A 22,455-nucleotide genomic window follows, 5' to 3' on the forward strand; every position below is an offset into this window, starting at 1 on the left:
TCTGCTTCAATATAAGGGACTTGTGTTAAAATATATTAAAATACTTTCACCGGTTTTCACAGTCCTAGTACTTGTCTTTTTTTTTTTTTTATATATATATAAAGTTACTTTTTCAACGATTTCATCTTGGCATGAGCCAAGCAATTCCATCACAAAAACCTCAAGGTCTCAAATCCAGTTTGCCTGAGGCTGCAGCTTTGAAAGTATTCTGAGAGTTAACTCAGAATCTACTGCTATATACACACACACACACACACACACACACACACACACTCGCCCAAAAGTTTGCATACCCCTTGCAGAATCTGCTAAATCTTAATACTGTTAGCAAAATATGAGGGATCATAAAAAATCCCATGTTTTTTTATTTAGTTCTGTCCTGAAGCACTATTTCACATATCAGATGTTTACATATAGTCTACAAGACACAGTATTAAGAATCGAGGGCATGTAAACTTTTGAACGGGGTCATTTTTTTAAAAATCAATTCCACTATTATAGTGCGTTACCTGTTTGATCCACGACTGTTTCTGTGTTTTGTGAGAATTGTTCACGAGTCCCTTGTTTGTCCTGAGCAGTTAAACTTCCCACTGTTCTGCAGAAAAATCCTCCAGGTCCTGCACATTCTTTGCTTTTCCAGCATCTTCTGCATATTTGGACCCTTTCCAACACGGGCTGTGTGATGTTGAGATCCGTCTTGTCGCACTGAGGACAACTGAGGGACTCGTACACAACTGTTGCATGAGGTGCAAATGTTCACTGATGCTCAAGAAGGTAACACCATACATTAACAGCCTGGGGGGGGGGGGGGGGGGGGGGCTAAGCTTTTGAACAGGATGATCGGTGTAAATTGTTATTTTCTTTTCTGGGAGACAAGTAACCATCTTATTTAGCAACTGAAGGGCAGTACTAAATGGGGGGGAAAAAGAAAAAAAACTTCATCCTGTTCAAAAGTTTACACCCCCCTTCATCTTCAATATGCAGAAGATGCTGGAAAAGCAAAGAATGTGCAGGACCAGGGGGATTTTTCTGATGAACAGTGGGCAGTTTAACTGCTCAGGACAAACAAGGGACTCGTGATCAACTCTCCCACAACAGTCGTGGATCATCCTGGTAACGACACACAGTATTAAGAATCAAGCGTATGTAAACTTTTGAACAGGGTAGTTTTGATAAATTCAGCTATTATCTTGTCTTGTGGATTACATGTAAACATCTGTTATGTGAACTAGCTTATTCAGGACAGTATTAAATAAAAAAGCAACATGGCCTTCATTTTATTAACAGTATTAAGATTTAGCAGATTCTGCAAGGGGTGTGCAAACTTTTGGGCACAACTGTATAATATAGAAAGCAATCTGGCTACCAATCTAGCACCATTGCAGATGATCTATTGTAGGGCACAGATCATCTCATCCTGCATGAATCCATGGACGTAATCTGACCTAATTCAGCATGGTGGTGGTGGTGGTGGTGATGTAACTATGTGGGGAATTACACAATTTTGATTTCTGGAATGCTTTACCAAAAAATAAATAAATAAATAAATAAAAAGAGAGAGAGTTAACAAATCAGGTAACACAGCGCTGAAAATACATCTCCGAATGGCTCCGGTGCTGTGTTAAAGTGCAGTGTTGTGCCTCTGTGCTATCAGGTGAAATAGACTTTAACAGTACAAATATTATAGGAGTTTCAAGGGACCATTAAGCTATAACTGCAACTGCAAACAATAATTTTCATGACTGGCACAGACCGAGTACAGCCCTAACGACCATGTATGCTCGCCAGTTCACAGAAAATACCTTCACGCTACGCCTAATAAACCTTCAACAGCCTTATCAAAACAAAATATCTTTCACGGTTAGCATATCCAAACTGGTGGAAACTGGTGCGCTCGCTCTCGTCTCTCACGCGGTCCGTTTTCCCTCCAACTCCAACGCTAAAGCCTAGAAGAAAATTAGCATAAGTGTAGACCTCCACCCTGGTCCCAGCTCCAGCGCTCTCTGGGGAACATGGACATGCTGGAGTGAAAGTTCACCTTCATATACACTGTGATCCGGTCCGTACGCCGGTCTACCATGCGCGTCTTATGAACACTACCATATGAAAAAGCTCTACACGCTTCTTGTAACTACCAGCGTTTCTTTCGGCAAAGCCGATGTAGCGCCAAGGACACAAGTTACCGTTTAAACAGAGAGCGATGTGTGCTCTCAAACATGCTTTTACACAGCTTTTCTTAGGTCCCATCACGTAACGTGAACCGCAACCACACGAGTGAGAGCTTTTAATAAAAATAAAGAAATAAAACAAACAGTAAAATGTGCTGACCTGGAGATATGGTCAGTCAATGGTGGTGGACAATGCAGCGGGATCGTCAGTCAAGACATCAACATGCAATTACAATTAAAAAGTTCATCCTGGTTAATCGGGTCTATTACATACTTGCGCTTAAACATCGGGTTCAACGTGTAATCAAAGACCGCGCTGGAGTAAAAGAAACAGTAATTTGCTTAGGCAACCGTCTTGCGCTTGCACATCGGATTCTGAGATTAAGCTGTTAAAATATATATAGATTTTTTTTATTTATTTTTTTTTTTTAAAAAGCGCAATTTATTCTACATTTCAATTTCGATAATAATACTTCTACATTTCAATAATGAGCTGCTTAAATAAGCGAAGGTTTTATAATTATGGACTGCTAATTAAAGTTCAGTTCAAAAACACTGTGCTTTTATTTATTGCCTGCAGGGCTTCAACTTTAAAAAGGGCTCTTCTTAGGCTGAAAAAGTGTTAATAAATAACTACAGAAAGGCTTTAGTTTATTTTATTTTTTTTAAAAGGCTCTTAACGAAACCATTCTAAAATAAAAAGGATGGCACGCTTAGACACGGACGCGTTCTGTTCGTACGCGCGTACGTCCCTGCGTCACGATGTGCTAATTTCAGACAAAATGTTCACTTTGTGGAGAAAGAAATGAAACATTATGTCCGGAAGGCACAGTCGACATTTCCAATTGGAGTGCATTAAGAGTTTTCCAGAGAAAGTAAACTGCCCTCTACCAAGAATATGACCTCAGTAAAAAGTGCATCAGACTGCATCTACCTGGAGTGGTCGCCAACTGCAATCAGAATGCTCCGAAGAGCCGATATGGAAAACAGTGCCACTATATACACACGCAATCTAGCGAAGTATTTTTCTAAGTCACTTTTACTTTCCTCATCCCTGGGTGGAGGATGTTTAACAGCAGGCTTTAGTGACAGCTTCCATTTTGCAAGAACAGCTACCAAAACCCAAGGAACTAGAGGGACTGAAGAAGGACAGGGAATATGCTTAATGCTACCTTTTTCACTCAGAATTTTTGACCCCCCCCCTTCCCCCCGGGGAGGACGGGGCTCATTGTCGCAGATATGCCTTCGACATAGAGTAGTGGTCACCAACCCTGTTCCTGTAGATCGACCTTATACGATAATCATGCCTGCCTGACCATCTAAATCACCGCCTTAAGAAGGTCTTGATCAACTAAAACAGGCGTGTTGGAGATGAAACCTGCAGGAAGATAGATCTCAAGTTAGAGGGCTGGTGACCACTGACAGACATTCCTTCCCATCCATACACCCGTTGCTCAATTCCATACGGCACTTTCGTGCACGCGTTAGGCGCAACTTTCACCCATTCGCGTTTTTTGTTTTTTTTTTTTTTTAAACCGGTTTTCCTTTGGTACCAACACTCAAGCAGCGACGTTCAACGCTTTTATCGTATTATCGTGCAGGAATACCTGCAAACAAAGAGTTCAGCGCAAGCATTTGCGCCACAATGGGGAGCTAATTACAGTGCTCCGGTCCTACAAAAGTGTGGTTTTATACCTCAACGTGGTGCTCCAAATATGATCATGACAGCTCTTTCAGGTCATCTTGAAACTTAAAAGAGGAGGTAATGTGACGAGCTGAAGCAATCACGTTACTCTGATATCGGGCCTCAGACCACTATTTAAGAGAACCGGCGATCGGGTCTTTGAAAAACAAGTTTCCCACGCCACTCCAAACACAAAATGCACTGACATCCTCAGGTTAAAAAAAAAAAAAAAAAAAAAAAAAACCCCACCCACCTTAATGTGACTAAATGGTTTCCTCTGACATTTTCACTATCCAACTACATGTTTGTTCAAAGACGACTTTGAACTAAATCTAGGCTCTGAACTAAAATTCAGAAAGACTTGATCTAAAATTCATTTAAAAAGCAGATGGTCCTCTCCACAACAATAAGCTATCCAGATCAGATACAGCACTCATGGCTGATTTCACAACACAAACAGGAACATCAGGTTTGTTTGTTATTTCCCCCCTTTTCACATTTTGTTTCTTCTATCTGAAAACTCAATTCCACTACCATTTCCTCCTTAAAACTCATTCTCCCAGCTACAAAATTACTCTTACTACATTACAACTGAACAGGACATACAGCTTCCTACTAGAACAAGAAAAGGGACATGTAATACAACCATCACAAGCTGTGGATTTCAAATAACTCTTACAACAATGAACATCACTGTAAGCAAAAAAATAAATAAATGAAAAACACACACCCCGAAAAAAATCATTACTTCACCAACAAAAATGAACAATGATAGCAGCATGACTGTCACCTTCGATGCCCCTAACGAGCTTGAAAGTAAAAACCCGAGTTTGTGGCTCGGTGTAAAGTTTGCCGTGGATGCACACTGCCTCCTTGTGGCCACAGGCTAGTCCTGAATATTTGTCGCGAAAAGTACATGCGTCTCAAGTTTGAGGTCCAAAAAAAAAATAATTTACAAAATGAAAATTAAAAAAAGATTCATTTGACTTTCATCCATCCGTGGGTGGCATACACAGATAATTGTGGAGGAGATGGACACGCATACACAGACACGCGCACCCGGCACTTTCAGGACCTAAATGTGACTCATTGTTCTTTTCGCCCACACATCCATTTGAGACAGTACAAGCACGTTATGCTTTCCTCTACATCATTTTTTTTTTTCTTCCAAATGTCTCGCAGTTCAAAACTCAAAAGCAAGCGTGGCTGCGCACACACACACACACAAAAAAAAAAGTTTGTGTGTCATTTCTGCAGATTTTGCACTATTGCTCATAGTGATCATAAAGGTGATAAAGTTCATAAAGTTCTACCACATGACCTCTGGGTGCACTATGAGAAATAAAAAGGGAGAGACAACGTCAAAGCGACGTCGTGAATGAAATTTAAGTTGACACGCTTTCAGTAAAAAGAAACGGACCTATAAAATCTCCTGAATATAAAATTCCCTACTGCTAAACAAAAAGACTACATGACTGAACTCTGAACTTTCCCATAGTGCACTACACACTGATTTTTCACACACAAGTAGTTTATGAATCTCCATCGAATGAAGAATTGGACAACTGGCTATTTATTTAACCGCCAATAATACAGCGTGCCTGCTTTTTCCTTTCAACTCTAAAAAGGACACACTGTGCTTGTACTTTAATAAATTTTTTTAAAAATTGTTGGCACATTACTGGTATATAAGAGGAACAAATTTTTTTTTCCTACTAAAAAAGGAAAAACTTCAGGACAGGCTGTTACAGGAAAATAATCCGAGTGTAAAGAACACCCCGTCACTGATTTAAAGTCATTTTTGCATATTTAACTATCATGGAAAGGTACATTTTTTCCCTGTAATTTAATTAAAAAAGTGAATCTTTCATATAGTCTAGATTCATTACACAAAGTGAAATATTTCAAGCCTTTTTTTTGTTTGTTTGTTTTAATCTTGAACAGCTTACGGAAATCAAAAATCCAGTATCTCAAAATATTAGAATAAAGAATTTATCATGCAGAAATGTCGACCTGACAAGAGCTCTAATCAGTTAATTAACTCAAAACCCCTGCAAAGGTTTCCTGAGGCTTTAATCTTGCAGTCTGGTTCAGTGCACACAACTACAATCACGGGGAAGATGAAAGTAAATGTTGCATTTCATTTGGAAATCAAGGTCCCAGAGTCTGGAGGAAGAGTGGAGAGGGACAGAATCCAAGTGGCTTGATGAGTTGAGGTGCCATGTCACCTGCTGCTGTTGGTCCACTGTTTTCTCGAGTCAATGCAGCGTCTACCAGGAGATTTCAGAGCACTTCATGCTTCTATCTGCTGATGAGCTTTATGGAGATGTTGATTTGCTTTTCCAGCAGGACTGGGAACTTCTCCACGATATTCACATTGTTTGAGATGCACCTGTCCGATCTGATCTGAGAGTATAAAGGTGTAGACGAGCTGCCATTCACAAACATGAAGCTGGCGCAATATAAGAAACACACACTGAAAGGAAACACTAAAGGAAGCGTTCGATTTTCCAGACGTACTGGGGGGAATTAATAAATAAATAAATAAAAAAAATTGGTATAGCGTAGCACTAAACGTGTCGTACTCATCATCCAGGATATTCAGTGTTCAATGGAAACACCCAATTATAGCTACCGAAGGTGAATCTTGTAAACACTGCTAATTGAAACAATTACGAGTACAAGTTTATTAGCCTGATTATTTTTAGCTAGCAAGAAATGTTTAACAACGAGTTCAACAGCCCAAAAAGCCTGGGCAATGCTTACTTCTCATACAGAGATGTGAACATTAATGACCACACAATGAATAACAGCTTATTAAATTAACAGAACAGTAAAGCACCAAATGACTTATCAAGTCGATTAATTCCTACTTGGTGTTCTCACTCAAAACACTAAGGACGACTGCCAAATTAGCAAATTAGCTAATACTTTTTTGGCACGCACAACAGTGCTTATTGACTTATTCAAAGCTGGTAATCGCATTTGGATCGAGCATGCTCGTCGTTTTCCATGCCAATAGGGTTAGATTGATTTTCATACAATTAAAGTGACTGGATCGTTTCTTTTTAATTGTGCACGCCGAATGACTCGACCGCTAACTCTAGACCGCGCTGCAAGTCTGACGCTGATCTAAACGCAACGCTCTAGAAACTTTAAGCGAACGACGGCGGACGGAAGGGAAAAGGAGCCGCCCTGTGCAGGAGGTCTAGGGTTATCATCACGATCTCGGTTATACACGCACGTTTCCTGTCAGAACTCATTCTCAGAGTAGAGATCTACAATTCTTATAAAGATATGCAGAGGTCATAAAACATTTAACTCGCAGTCCTAAGGGTCTCGTGTACCTTATGTTTAAGACATTAAAATCTTCGTCATAGAGCATAAGGCTCATTTCAGGGCTTTAACAGTCAGTCTATATTAATATTACGTTATCTTTACTTACTACGATAATATTCAAGGTTCGTCTTTACGTTCTGTTCCCATCAAAAAATAACATTTAACAGGATTTATTTTCTAAATTCTACAACTATATTAAAATCTCATTTTTATACAGTACAATTCCACTTTTAGTCAGGTAATGTGCAGACTAGCAATATACTGATTCTGGACTACTACAATATATTGACTTGGCACTACTGACTGCTCGATTTAACCCTCCCCCCCATCCACACAATCAATTTGTCGTCCATTTCATTTAATGTTGCCGGGGAGCCTGGAGTCTATCCCAGGGGACTCGGGGTACAAGGTGGGAGACACCCTGGACAGGGTGCAAACCCATCGCAGGGCACAGATGCACACATACACACTATATGGACAATTTAGAGATACCAAATCAGCCTACAATAGATGTCTCTGGACTGGGGGAGGAAACCGGAGTACCTGAAGGAAACCCTGGAAACACAGGGACAGCATGCAAGCTCCCCGTGCACACGGTGGAGGCAGGAAACAAACCCAACCCTGGAGGTGCGAGGGAAACGTGCTAACTGCTAAACCACCGTGCCCCCTTCAGTTCGTCTCCGGCATTACATTTTTGTAAAAGCTAATTTGCCATTGTCAAGGAATTATACATTTATTATTCTGATTAAAATGAATTTTCCATTGCTGATTAATTGTGAAATTAATTTCCCATTGACATTTAATTTTTGAGCAGAATTTAGACAAACATTCCTTTATTTTATCCATTATAATTTTTTTTTCCCCCTTTACATCTACAGCTGTGTACGCTACTGTAAAATAAACCAAAGCACAAAATAAAATATTTTATTTATTCGGTATTAACTATACATCGATATATAGTTTAATGTCAATTAAAGAAGTGACAGTCTGAAATTATCTTTCTGTTGCTCACTTCCTGATGAAGAGACACTTTTTTTTAAAAAATAACCAATAGCAACATATGGTTTTCTGAAGAGGCGTGGTCGGAGATTTATCTTTCTTTCTCTCCACTGATGATTAGAAAAGTGAATCCATCGATCATCGTTTAAAGATGGATGCTAAGTGCTTTCCATTAAGCTTTGTGGATTGTGCATTAGTCACCATTACAGCATATGGCCCCTGGTCTATCACTGAGGGGCAAGAAAAGAGGAAAAGAAAAAAAAAAAACCCTCTCCATTTAGAACAGTTATCAAATAGTCTGCTGCTAAATTGAGTGTATTACATAACAGGTTTATAAGCACAAAAAGGCCTTGTAGGAGCATCTAATTCTTTCATGTTTAATCTGACGGATTCTTTTGAAAAGCTGTTTTAAAAAAAAAAAAAAAAACCCCACACAAGCACAATGATTTAAAACTAGCTTACCTGGCATCCCTACCATGTAAGACCGTATTAAATATTTTCCACCTATTCTGTTTACTTTACACAGTGCCAGCCTTGTGTGAAAACATGCAAAGGAGAGCAATTAAAAAATTTCCACACCTTCCACGGCTTCAACATCACTTGCTATTTCAATTAGCGAGACTGACAAGAAATTTATTTCCATGCAAAAATAATTGGCCATCCAGAGAGTGATTTAAAAGCCAGTTCCTCGCGTCCGCATCCTAACCTCTCTCGGCGTGTGCAGGGAAGTTGCCCGGAATTAATTTGCCATTGCCATTTAATTTCATGCTGCCTAGCATTTCACATGCATGAAAGCTACAGCACTGGGAGTACAAACACCAGCCCGCACAGACACCATGTGTAGGATTAAAAATAGTCACCCTACAGATGTTGTGCAGGATTTCTAAAGGCTACAGCACTGTTAAAACGCAAGTTGCTGAAGCATCACCTCTGATAATTCGCTAACAATTCCCTTACACGTGCCACTCGATCAATAAACAAAATGCAATGCACTACATGGTCTAACATTGTTTCGGTCGTTTAAAACCTTGAAACGTACATAAATTTCCATCAAAATGGTGTTTGCTGTCTGCTTATTTAGATTTGGAGCTATGAGGCGAACAAGTAATGGAAATAACTACTCAAAACAAAATCTTTTTACTGTAAATATCCGCCTAAAACCACATCCGGTTTCACGGTGTAGCTACGAGCTGCAACATTATAATCTGACACTTGTGGCCCCATCTTACAAAATTGAAAGGTGGAAATGCATCAGAAAGCTGAAAGTCATACAGACCATTTATTCGTTCATCTTTAGTCGTCACTTTGTCTTGATTAGGGTCGTATTTAAACCAGAGGCTATCCTGGGAAGACTGGATATAGGGCTTTACAGAGTCAAAATGTAAAAATGACATACCGTAGCTAGTCATTTGAAGCAAATAAATAAAGATTTGGGCTTGTGTTTACGCAAAACTTTCTGAAAAAGTCTTCCGTTACTCGTCACCTACGTTAGCCTCGTAACTTATGTGCAAAAGTAAAAAAAAAAAAAAAAAAAAAAAAAAAAAAAAGCAAAACTATCTTGTATAACTTTACGGGTCTCCGTTAAATTTCACTTTGTTATACCAGATACTGAGAACAGGGAGGCCATTTATGTTTCTTATTACCCGTCAAAGATGAGATTCACTATCTATAGCTTTTTGGAGTGAATTTATTTTCAACTGTCAATACACCAACTACAGTGGCTTCCACAAATATTGGCACCCTTGGTAAATATGAGCAAAGAAGGCTGTGAGGATGGTTCGAGTGGCCAAAAAATTTCCAAGGATCACAGCGGGAGAGTTGCAGAAGTTAGTTGTGTCTTGGGGTCAGAAAGTCTCTAAAACTACAATCTGAAGTCGCCTACATCACCACAAATTGTTTGGAAGGGTTTCAAGAAAAAAGCCTCTACTCTCATCCAAAAACAAACTCAATTGTCTTCAGTGTGCCAGACACTAATGGAACTTCAAATGGGATCGGGTTCTATGGTCGGATGAAACTAAAGTAGAGCTTTTTGGCAATAAACACCAGAGAGAGGTAGCCATATGGAAAAGCACCTCATTCCCACAGTTAAATATGGTGGTGGTTCTTTAATGTTTTGTAGATGTCTACCAGTGGACCTGGACATTTTGTTAGGATACATGGCGTCATGGACAATATCAAATATCAACAGATTTTAAATGAAAACTTGACTGATGAAATGAAAACCTCTGCCAGAAAGCTTAAATTGGGCCGTGGTTGGATCTTGCAGCGGGAAGATGATCCAAAACATACATCAAAATCAACACAAAAATGGTTTACTGTCCACAAAATCAAGGTCCTGCCATGACCTGAAACCCATAGAAATCCTGTGGGGTGAACCGAAGAGGAGAGTCCACCAGCGTGGACCTTGAAACGTGAAGGATCTGGAGAGATTCTGTATGGAGGAACGGTCTCAGACTTCACAGCCTTCTTTGCTCATATTTACAAAGGGTGCCAATATTAGTCGAGGCCACCGTACATCAGTCCTTTCAGTTTTATTACATTAACAAATGAATATTTCCTGCCATTTTTTTCTGGATTCCAGATTAAATCATTTTCAGGATTATATATGCAGTAGGGGATGGATAATCCCATGTACAAATCACACTTTCGCCACAAAAACTAATATTTACGTCTTTCCCTCGACCGCAACATTAAAACATCGCATTTTTACATTTACAACCATTCTTTCAAGGACAATCCTTACAAAAATAAAATGAATAGATAATCATGTTAAACCATTGCAAAATCTATAACTTTCCACTGAAAGTTTCCATTTAATAAAAAGTGTTTTGTTGGTTGTTTTTTTTTTTTTTTTTTTTTTTTTAAATGGAAACTAATTAATTGTTGTCAAAATAATAGAAACGAGTGAGAAAAAGATCCTGAGACTGACTGTACATAATGCACCATCCTACTTAGTGCTTATGTGTTTCGAAATAAATGAATTCAGTCCCTTCAGGGCTGCATAATATATTCTTTATAAATCATTACTGTAATATCGGCCTAAAACAAATCACTCAGGGTTTTATTGAGTGCTGCGAGCTTTCTGAATAAATTTCAGATTTGGAGATTAGGAACAATTGAGTGGTGGTGGTGGTGGGGGGGGGGTTGGGACAATATTGTTCGAGACCGTGATCTGCATAGTGATGAACGCCTCAGGCTCTTATTGGTGGTTTACATGGAATTAAACATCTGCCAAGCATGATTACTAACTTATGTTCTTACTGAAAGTGAATAGCAGTTGTTGTACCACTGTTGATCACAATGGAACTAGTGTAATAACCAAAGCCAATCAAAGCAATAACATTATCTTCACTCAACCTCAGCTACATCATTCAAGTTGTGGGCATCTGCTTCTGATCATTTCCGATTCATTTACATGGTTCTATTCCCAATATACCTGACTAGTAATAACCTCATTTAAACCATGGTGTCCCTGCCCAGGAAGTTACTAAGGATGCTTTGCACAGAACCCACACGTTCTCACGTACCGGCTGTGTTCTTATTCAGCACGCTGACGTCACTAAAAAGCTCTCTGAACAAGTAAGTTACTTCAGTTAGATACGGTTTTCTCTGGTGAGGACTGACAACCTGTTAACTAACGGAAAATATGGTTTATTTGCAATTGTATGACAGTTGTAAGAAACAGAAGAGAGAGACTTGTTCACAACTACACTATTTCTGTCGACTGAACCCGATGATGTGTTGCCTGCTAATTATACGCATTTCTGCTGAAATTTCAATTATGCAGAGAAATCACTTGGGTATATATATTGTACATGTTAACTCTCTGCAGTGTGACAAAGAACTGAAAATGTTTGCGAAAAAGTCGCAAAGAGCAAACATTTTGTTAAAAAAAAGGGGGTGTCTTTCTAAATTGGGGAAATAGTAAAGCCTGAAGAACGTCAACCCTTACGGGCTGGTTCAAGAGCTGTGACTGAACAAGTAAAAAAAAAATATATAATGTTGTAGACTAGAGGAGGAAAAAAGAAGCACCGTCCCTCGTTCCCAATGTTAGTCATCACACCATGTATCTTCTCATTTGCATGAAGTTCAACGTTTTCACATATCCAACAGCTGAGTCACTAAAAACGATTGGCTTCCGGCTGCTTCGGCATGGCTGGTGTGAACGCAGCGTAAGGGCTCTCCCAGATGGACTTACCAAAGAACACTGGAGAGTGCGAGATGGAACCATGTCTGCTTTCTAAGCGAGACCAACACCATTGTTTCCTTTGCATCTGATATCAAATTCACTCCAGAAACTATAGCTTATACTAAGAACGTAATTATGAACATAAGGGGCTTGAAAAGGGCCAAACTAACGAATCTAAACCCATTCTAAAAAGGTCTGTTTAATCCTATTACTGCACTGTCTTGTTGCTTTGGTGTGATTACTTCTCTGATCTCCGCTGGCTTTTAATAGATAAAACATCCAGCCATCTGTGTGTCCCGTGACTTCCCTCGCACTTTCGGCCGTATAAGCCAATTACTCTACTGACCTAAGCTAGATCCAACAGCAATAAATAACATGAGGTGTATCGGGGTTACAAACTAGGATTACATAAATCTCTGCATACATAAAGAGGGAACGACGGAGAGACAGAGAGAAAAACAGGAGAGCAAAATAAAACGAATTAATAAAAAGCTGTCAGAAGTTCACCCCCCCCACCCCCCACCTCATGCTTTCTTTGAGAAGTGTTTTTCAAAAAAAAAAGAAAAAAAAAAAAAAAAAAAAAAAAAAAAAAGAAGAAGAAGATTTCCATTTTCTATACCGCTTTATCCTTTTCAGGGTCACAGGGAAACCTGGAGCCTATCCCAGGGAGCATTGGGCACAAGGCAGGTACACCCTGGACACGGTGCCAATCCATCGCAGGGCACACAAACACACACACTCACACACCCATTCATACACCACAGACACTTTGGACACTTTGGCCAATCAGCCTACCATCCATGTCTTTGGACCGGGGAAGGAAACCGGAGTTATTAAATAAATAAATAAATAAATAAATAAATAAAACTTCAGCCAAAGGGCACTTAAATCCATCAGCTATGGATTAGCAAGAAAGTGAATTACCTCAAAAAGGCTGAAGGAGAAAATGCTTAGTTTTTTTCTCCGCCATCTGTTCCTAGATGTTTGGACAGATGAATGAATGGACGGACGGAGGGATAATGGATGGACGGACAGACGGACGGGGGGGATAATGGATGGTCAGACGAACAGACGGAGGGGTAACGGATGGACGGATGAACGGACGGAGGGGTAACGGATGGACGGAGGGATAATAGATGGATGGATGGACAGACAGGGATGATGGATGGACGGACGAGCGGAGGGATAATGGATGGACAGAATGAGGGATGATGGATGGACAGAATGAGGGATGATGGATGGACAGAGGGACGATGGATGGACGGACGGAGGGATAATGGGCAAAAGACTTGGTCATGTCAGTGTCAGACTGACACTGGGGACTCCTTCCATAAATGCTAAATAAACATCTCCTTACAGAAAGCTTTGCGATATCAGTGATTAGACGTTTTTCTTCGTTCAATAACACATTTTCCATCTGAATTACAGCCGGCACTACTTTCCGAGCTGCTGCTATGGAAAATTAATCAACACTTTCTGAACAATAAGATTCAAGGATTCAACAGCACTCTGATGTAAAACATTGCAATAAACACACAACAAAAGAATTACTGCAATGGAAACACTCTGGTCCTTTTGGATCAGGCCTTTTGCCCCCCAGGTTAGGTATTGGCACGATTACAACTATTTTCTGAAACAGTGCCTGCTGCAATATAAATCATCAATATGCTTCTGCCAGTCAGAGAAACACAAGATGACTCCTAATTAAGCCAAGATAGCAAGCCTATTAGCAAATGTTAAGAGCACTTAACAGCATTCGAGACATTTAATGATTCTCCATAAAGCATTTGTCAGAAACAGTCATAAAGACCAACAGGGACAACTTTCTCCTCAGTTACATTAAAATATCAACTTCATTAAGTGTTAACCTCAGTAATGTGTCTGATTATGAATCGGTTTAATATTTCATTTGCAAAATAAAAAGGTAATAGTCTCGTACAAGTTACTTAGCTAAAGGACATGATTGGAGCTTTATGAGGCATTATTAAAGAAGTTTCAGAGGAACCCACTAAGGGTTGCATCCAAATGCAAAATCTGGAATCTGAAAAACATCCTTCACCTGACGGCCCTGTTTATTTTTTAATACCCCGTTGATGTGTACTAAGTAAATAACGAGGCGTCGTTATTCTTCGCATAATGTGAAGCCTCACGGGAGACAATAACCCGTGTCTGAAACGGAGCAAACTCCTTTAGTCAGCAAATCCAAACAACCACCTCATCTGCATCCAAAACAAGTCGTTATCAACCTTTCTGAAGGAGGGAAGAGAAAACACTATGACAGTGCGACAAGTTGCTATCCATTATTCAAAGATGTCTGCAGCATGCACAAAAGTCCTCATACCTTGTATACAAATAACATTTCAGGATAATGACTGAGGTAGAGCAGGGTTGAGCCTGGACAGTACCTGGATGGGAGACCTCCTGGGGAAAACTAAGGTTGCTGCTGGAAGTGGTATTAGTGAGGCCTGCAGGGGGCGCTCACCCAGTGGTCTGTGTGGGGCCCAATGCCACAGTATAGTGACTGGGACACGAAACTGTAAAAACAGCATCGTATTTCAGAGGAGACGTTAAACCGAGGTCCTGTGGTCATTATATACTAATGATACTAACTGTAAAAGAGTACGAGTATAACCCCAGTGCCCTGGAGAAATTCCCCCATTGGCCCTTCTCCATCATGGCCCCTTAATAATCCCCAATCCCTGAAATGGCTACATTACTCTCTTCTCCACTAATATCTGGGATGTAGTGGGTGTTCTGGAGCACTATGGCTGCATTCACACCATCCAGTTGGATGCTACACACTAGTGGTGGTTAAGGAGAACCACCCCACCTCGCCCCCATACTATAATCAAAGCACTTTGACGGTCTACAAAAGCACTATATAAAACATAACTGGAACTATACAACCTGCTTCAAAATACCAACAGATATGATTGCTAGTTTTAAATCAGAGACGAGATCTGCAGATTATAGTGTGCAATCCAGAAAATCAGTCACATCTCGACGGAAAGCAGTCGTCAATCTGTGACGACTCGTCCAGAGGCCCGTCACGATAACTACTTTGGTTGGATGATATTGTAATTGCAACAAACAATACTACTGCCATTTTAAGACCATCGTATGCCACGGATATAGCGATAATACAACAGCATAACAACACAAACACACCTTTTCAAAAAGCAAAAAAATGATCAATGTCAAGTGCATATATCTTACGATACATTGATAACATAATTATTGTGACAGGTTTACTCAACCAATCAACTTTCAGGTCATGAACAAGTTCAAGGAAGGAACAAGAAAAGAAAAAAAAGTCGATTTTGCACAGAGAAAATTGAGGGGGGGGATACGGTTTGCATTTCCTATGCATTTCCCAACATTAAGGAGAATTATTGAGTTAAACGAGAAAAAGACTTTAAAATGTGGTTCTCCAGAGCTGCTGAGTGTCACCCGGGAAAGTCGGTAATAGCCTCATCACAAAACCCTCGCTCAGAAACCTCATACATCACACTCCAGGCTTAGGCACGAAAAAAGGTCCAACTACTTTCACAGTGTTGAGACAGAGTCATCATCCGATAAGGCTGAACGTGGAGGATCAGACGGGGAGAGAGATCTGAAATGAGTTTCATCAAAAATTTTCCAAAGGACAGATGGAAAAGGATTCGGGAGTAATGCAGAGTTTCAGCTGAACACGCGAGACATTAAATGCGTCTCGTTTTTTAACAACTGAAAAAGCAGCCAGTTTTTTTTTTTCCAGCAAATTAGCTAATGTTAATTAACTCCATTAACATTGTGTACAGCTTAAATTCTCTGACAGCCACTGCTGTGTCTTACAGTGACGTAAAAAAGTGATTTTTTTTTTTTTACTGATTTCTTCTGTTTGTGTTTCTCGTTTTAATTTCTGAAACAATTAATACAATTGCAACCTGAGTGTACACAAAATACAGTTTTTCAAATGATGAAACAAAAACAGTTGCGTGAAAATGTATTTTCCCCCCGTAGTTAATAATTCCCCAAATCTATGAAAGTGCATTGCTAACGGGGCTCAGCTGGACTAGATGCAACCAGGGCTGATTACTGCAAACCCTGTTCAATCACATCAACACTTAAATAGAACTTTTTCAACAGCGTGAAGTTGGTTAAAAGGTCTTACCCAGTAACACACTTCCTTGATGAGGAAGAAGGTGATTGAAATACAGTCTGGGAAATGTTCCAAAGCTATTTAAAAGGCTCTGGGGCTCAAAAAAAAAAAAAAAAAAAAAAAAAAAAAAAAAAAAAAAAAAAAAAAAAAATCACAGTGAGACCCGTCATCTTCAAATGGAAAAACTCGGCACAGTAGTGAACCTTCACAGAAGTGGCCGACCTTCCAGAATTCCTCCAAGAGCACAGCAACGACTCATCCAGCAAGTCACAAAAGAGCCAATCAAAGGAACTACAGGCCGCTCTTGCATCAATAAAGGTCACTGTTCATGACTCCACAATCAGAAAGACATTGGGCAAAAATGGCATCCATGGAAGAGTGGAGAGGCGAAAACCACTGCTAACCCAGAAGAACATTAAGGCACATCTGAATTTTGTCAAAACACACCTTGAGGATCCTCAAATCTTTTGAGAGAATGTTCTGTGGATTAACGAGTCGAAAGTGGAACTGTTTGGAAGACAGGTGTACCGTTACATCTGGCATAAACCAAACAGAATTACACAAAAAGAACATCATACCTACGGTCAAGCATGGTGGTGGCAGTGTGATGGTGTGGGGATGCTGTGCTGCTTCAGGACCTGGGCAACTTGCAGTAATTGAAGGAAACATGAATTCTGCCCTGTACCAGAAAATCCTAAAGGAGAATGTCTGGTCTTCAGTCCGTAAGTTAAAACTCAGGCGTGACTGGATTATGCAGCAAGACAATGATCCTAAGCATAGGACTAGCGCCATCTCTGAATGACTCAAAATAGTAAAAGTTTTGGAGAGGCCTATTCCTGATTGAACCAATTGAGATGCTGTGGCAGGACCTTAAACAGGCAGTTCATGCTCGAAAACCCTCCAGTGTGGCTGAACTAAAGCAGAGAAGATCCGGTTATCGGTAGCATTTGGTTGCAGTTATTGCTGCTAAAGGTGGTACAACCAGATTTTAAGTTTAAGGGGTCAATTAGTTTTTCACATGGGCGATGTGTTGGATAACTTTTTTGCTTCAATAAAAAAAATTATAATAATAAAAACTGCAGTGTGTGTTTACTCAGGTTGCCTTTGTTTTATGTTGTATTTCACTTAAAACTATTTAATATGAAATATACACAAAATCAGGACATATCACATCACAACACTGTATGTGAACTAATCAAGAAGGTCTATACACCTGTCACACAGGACTCTGCACTATAATCCTCTGGACTTTTGTATAAAACTGATTTGGGATATGCAAGACAGGCTCAATATTTTTCAACTTTCATCCCCTACATGTAGTGATAGGCTTTGGCATCGCGCCCAGACTGATGACCACCCAGGCGTATTTCTTGCTGTAATCCGTTTGAAATGAACACACCTTTTAATTAAACAGCATCAGCTTCACACAAATTGATCCCTAGCGTTTTTAGTGAGTGTGTATAAACAAAGACAGAAAAGAAAAGGGGGGGAAAAAAAGCTGTGCAGGCACTAGGGGGCAGGCAAACACAACAAACTGGTGCATCACTGGGCCAAACAGCAACACAGTAAAGCAAAGCGAGTTCATATCCAGGAAGCTTTGATCGAAATGAAACATTACGCACGGGTCCAAAGCGCTTACCTGCATTCACGATGGCGTCCACTTCCAGGATGGTGATGTCACCCTTGTACAGAGAGACTTTGTCACACAATGAGACCGGGTTTTCCTCCTCTTCATCTGACTCTGAGAAAATCAAAGAACATTTGTAATCCTGTTTGCTCAAACCAAGTTACGCAGTCTACATTAAACGGCAATAAAAAAGCCTGTCAATTCCTGTATCTTTTAAGAAGTCAAGTAAGAAAACGAGAATGGAAATGCAATGCTTTCGGTTAAAAGCTATTGGATTTCGTGCAATATAATATTTTAATATCATTATATAGTCAATAAACGCTCGTGAAAAATTGAACACAAACTACGCTCTGGTTCAAAAACATTACACGTATATGCAAAATCAATAAACCGCATTGATTTAACTTCAGCTCAACAAGTGAACAAAACAGACAGAATAGGAGTACAAGAGATTCCAAATCATGTAAACCTAATTTCCCCAACAGTTTATGCAGGCATCGTAGAACATAAACGCATTCAAGTGACCTTGAATATTTTATTTTACATTCTGAATCGAGTTCAAACATGGCCGAAATGCACGAATTCAATGGACTCGTTTGGTTTAACAGCTACACAAGATCCTCGTCCAAGTGGCTCAACGTTCCCTTAGTACTCATAGCTTCTTAAAACATTAAGATCGGTTGAGATAAAGCATGAATTCGTATTGATTAACCCCATCTATATGCCTTCAGTTACCAGACAGGATCACGCTGCATTATAGAGAATACATAATTATAGAACTATTACAGAAATGAGCCCAGTGTTAAATGATGTACTTTTATATCATCAGTTATTGAAGGTGTGACTCATTTCTGTTCAACTCTATATGCTGTTGTTTATATTATATTATGTTTTAAGTGGATTCCAGATTGCCAAGGAAGTTTCTTTTAGAAACTTTTGGTTTCTAAACGTGTTTCCTAACAAATTAGCGACTGAAACTGACCGCCCTTTGCTGAGGAGAAAAGCAGACAACACCATCATTAGCAAGCTGACAGCAGCTCACTGCAATGGCCTCCTACTGACATCCCGCTGGAGCTCCATCCTCTGCACTACATGGCATTTGCTCAACCACCAGCTGGTTCTAAAATACACTAAACAGCACACTATTCTAGCATAAATTACCTAAAGAGCTTTTTACCGCGTTTCACCTGCTCATCTGTGTATTAAACAAATCCGAGATTTATTTCCGGACTCCATGACGAAGCTACAGTAAAACATACGGGATGAGATTAGGGAGTAAATATGACATGGAAAAAAAAATAAAAAATTATATATATAAAATCCAGTCAGTTTTGCTCTTGTGACTCCTGGCCTTAGATGGAGTTTGCAACCTGTCCTGATTTTTTTTTCAAATTGCCATGTTATCATGCATGCCACTCGTTTTTTTTTTGGTTGATGTTTTTTTAAAAAAATAAAACAAAATAATAAAAATAAAAAATAAAAAAAGAGTGGCAATGATAACATGGCAATTTGAGATATAGAGATACACACACACACACACACACACACACACACACACACACACACACACGAGAGCGAGCATACTCTGTGTCCTGTCAATCAGAGTGATCCATCTATATAGTGGTCCAAGTAAACTATATACATTTGGTGTACTTTTTCATGCTGATGGAAATTATGGCAACATTTAATTAGAAATGTTAAAATGTATATATATATATTATACGTATATATATATATATATATATATATATATATATATTATATTATATTATATAAGTCATACCAGTTTGGGCATTTAAAAAAAAAAAATGTCAAGAGGAGCCTTCATTTGCATTTTAATTTAGTTAGATATTGTATATTGGTGTGCACAAAAAAACACAAATACACATTTTGCAACTGAATATGGATTACGAATCAAATTATGCACAGAGAATGCTGCCATAGGCAATATTTGATTTAAAAACAGTTTACTGCTGTTTTTTTATTTGGTGATTATTGCTACTGATTATTACAGACTTTTTCATTTACAGAAATTGGGGGGGGGGGGGGGGGGGGGATAATTACACAAAATACACTGCACATCACCCATTATTCTAAATGATCCACGATTTGAGTGCGAGAAGTTCAGAGTTCCGAAACCGAACCTTCCCTTAATAATTTACGATCAACTAAGTAAAATCTTGAGATTTCCTGTCGTGTTCATATTCCAGTTTTCCACAGTAGGATATAAAGTTCACCAAATTGAGCAGGGCAGTGTAGGTTCTTGCCAACAGTAGAAAAATAAAGTGTAAGGATAGTTACGTAATAGACTTTTACACTTCAGTTATTTCCCTTGACTTACGTTACACAATGGGATGACTCGTAAAGCAAACTGGCTAAGCAATCTCAAACGGTTCTTGATAGTCACAGTGAGCTCAGACCTCCGTCTCCCAGACGAGTTAAACTGAAATAAAACCTAGCCACACGCAGAAGTGCATGTCTAACTGAACAGAAAGTAAAAGATTGTGAGATGCATTGAAAAAACTGGAGAAAACACTACACGAATACAGCATTTTTGGTTGGCAGAAGTGTATGCCAAGTGCACAGGGTAGGCTGTGTGTTAATGAAAACGTTTTCGCAATCTCTAATTAAATGCTGTTGGTATTGGAGGTACGAATGCATGGCAAATTCAATTTTAAATAAGTACGCAGCTATATAAAGACTTTGTTTTTTTTTGGCATAATAGTCATCAACCGTTTCATTATTAAAACCTCAGTGAATGAGGACTACGTGGGTTAAACGTTGATAGCTCATGCTGATGGAGATCTTAATCCTGCTCATTTACCTCTACTGTGGTGATGCCTCCAGGTGGGAATCTTGTCCAGAGCCACATAGTTGTCCCCGTACTCTTTACGTCTTTCCTCCGGTCCAAGACTGAGCAAGCGGTCTGCAAAATTACAGATGGAAATAAATAAATAAATAGATAGATAGATAGATAGATAGATAGATAGATAGAAGAGAGCAGTACAGAAAAAGTTCACTTACATACATACATACATACATACATACATACATACATACATGAATCTTCAATGTTCTTATATATATTTTTTTAATGTAAAGGTCCTTTACTAACGAAGAAAACACTTGTGAGCATATTTCATGAGCAAATAAATAAAAGTAGTACGTAAGTGAAGCACTAGTGAAAGTATGAGTGAACAGAACAGAAACGGCCTGGACGAATCTGGCAAGAATATCATAAGGATATCATGTCGGGGCGATGACATGGCTAGCAATCACAGTAACTGAACTGTGGGACCTCTTTTGTTCTCCCAATTCCGAAAAAGTTGGGACAGTATGGAAAAGGCCAAATAAGTAGGTAAATAAATAAAGTCATTTGGAAATTCAGTTCTGTACTCTATTGAAAACACATTATTTGATGTTTTACTTTATGAATTGGATGTATTTTTGAAAATATACCCTCGTTTCAAATCTGATGGCTGCAACACACTCCAAAAAAGTTGGCACAGTCGACTGTTTAGCACTGTGAAACATCACCTTTTCTTTTAATAACACTTAAGCGTTTGGGCACCGAGTGAAGACACCAGTTGGTTAAGTTTAGCAAGCGGAATTAGCAAGCGGCATTTCTTCAGCTGCGCAACTGTACGGGGCCTTCCTCATCTTATTTTGCACTTCATAAATGCACCACACATTCTCAATGGGAGACAGGTCAGGACTGCAGACAGGCCATGCTAGAACCCGCACTCTCTGCTTACGCGATTATCCTGTAATCCGGGAAGAATGTGGTTTGGCGTTGTCCTGCTCTGGATGGCAGCATTTGTTGCTCCAAAATGTGTACATATCGTTCTGCATTAATGGTGCCCTCACAGATGTGTAAGTTACCCATGCCATGGGCATTGACACGCCCACATACCATGACAGACACTGGCTTTTGGACCCGACACTTATAACAGCTTGGATGGTCTTTCTCCCCACCCCTCCCCCCATCGACTGCTGTTTTGTCCAAAATCTATTTGAAGTGTTGACTCATCGGACCACAAAACACGATTCCACTGTGCTGCTGTCCATCTCAGATGAGACCGAGCTCAAAGAAGTGAGCGGAGCTTCTGCACTGTGTTGATGTTTGGCTTCTGCTTTGCATAGTAAAGCCTTAACTTGCATCTGAGGATGCAGCAGCAGAATGGTGTTGACTGACAAAAGGTTTACCAAAGTATTCCCGAGCCCATGTCAGGATAGCCACTCACGACGGTTTTTAAAGACGGTGACGTCTGAGGGATCGGAGATCACGCTCATTCAGAAGTGGTTTTC

General features: G+C 39.6%; 1 protein-coding gene across 3 annotated transcripts in view; it reads right to left on the minus strand.

Moving 5' to 3' along the window:
* The window catches only part of macrod2 (mono-ADP ribosylhydrolase 2), a 613,005-nt gene that overhangs the window by 585,534 nt on the left and 5,016 nt on the right, over nucleotides 1-22,455 (minus strand). For all 3 annotated transcript variants that reach the window (XM_053679442.1, XM_053679443.1, XM_017463465.3), the window contains exons 2-3: nucleotides 20,972-21,073; nucleotides 18,160-18,261 (exon numbers count right to left, since the gene is read on the minus strand). In XM_053679442.1, coding sequence (XP_053535417.1) covers nucleotides 18,160-18,261; nucleotides 20,972-21,073 — 204 coding nt within the window. The remainder of the gene's footprint in view (nucleotides 1-18,159; nucleotides 18,262-20,971; nucleotides 21,074-22,455) is intronic.

This window comes from Ictalurus punctatus, chromosome 3 (assembly GCF_001660625.3).
Source record: "Ictalurus punctatus breed USDA103 chromosome 3, Coco_2.0, whole genome shotgun sequence".
In the NCBI taxonomy this organism is placed as follows: domain Eukaryota; kingdom Metazoa; phylum Chordata; class Actinopteri; order Siluriformes; family Ictaluridae; genus Ictalurus; species Ictalurus punctatus.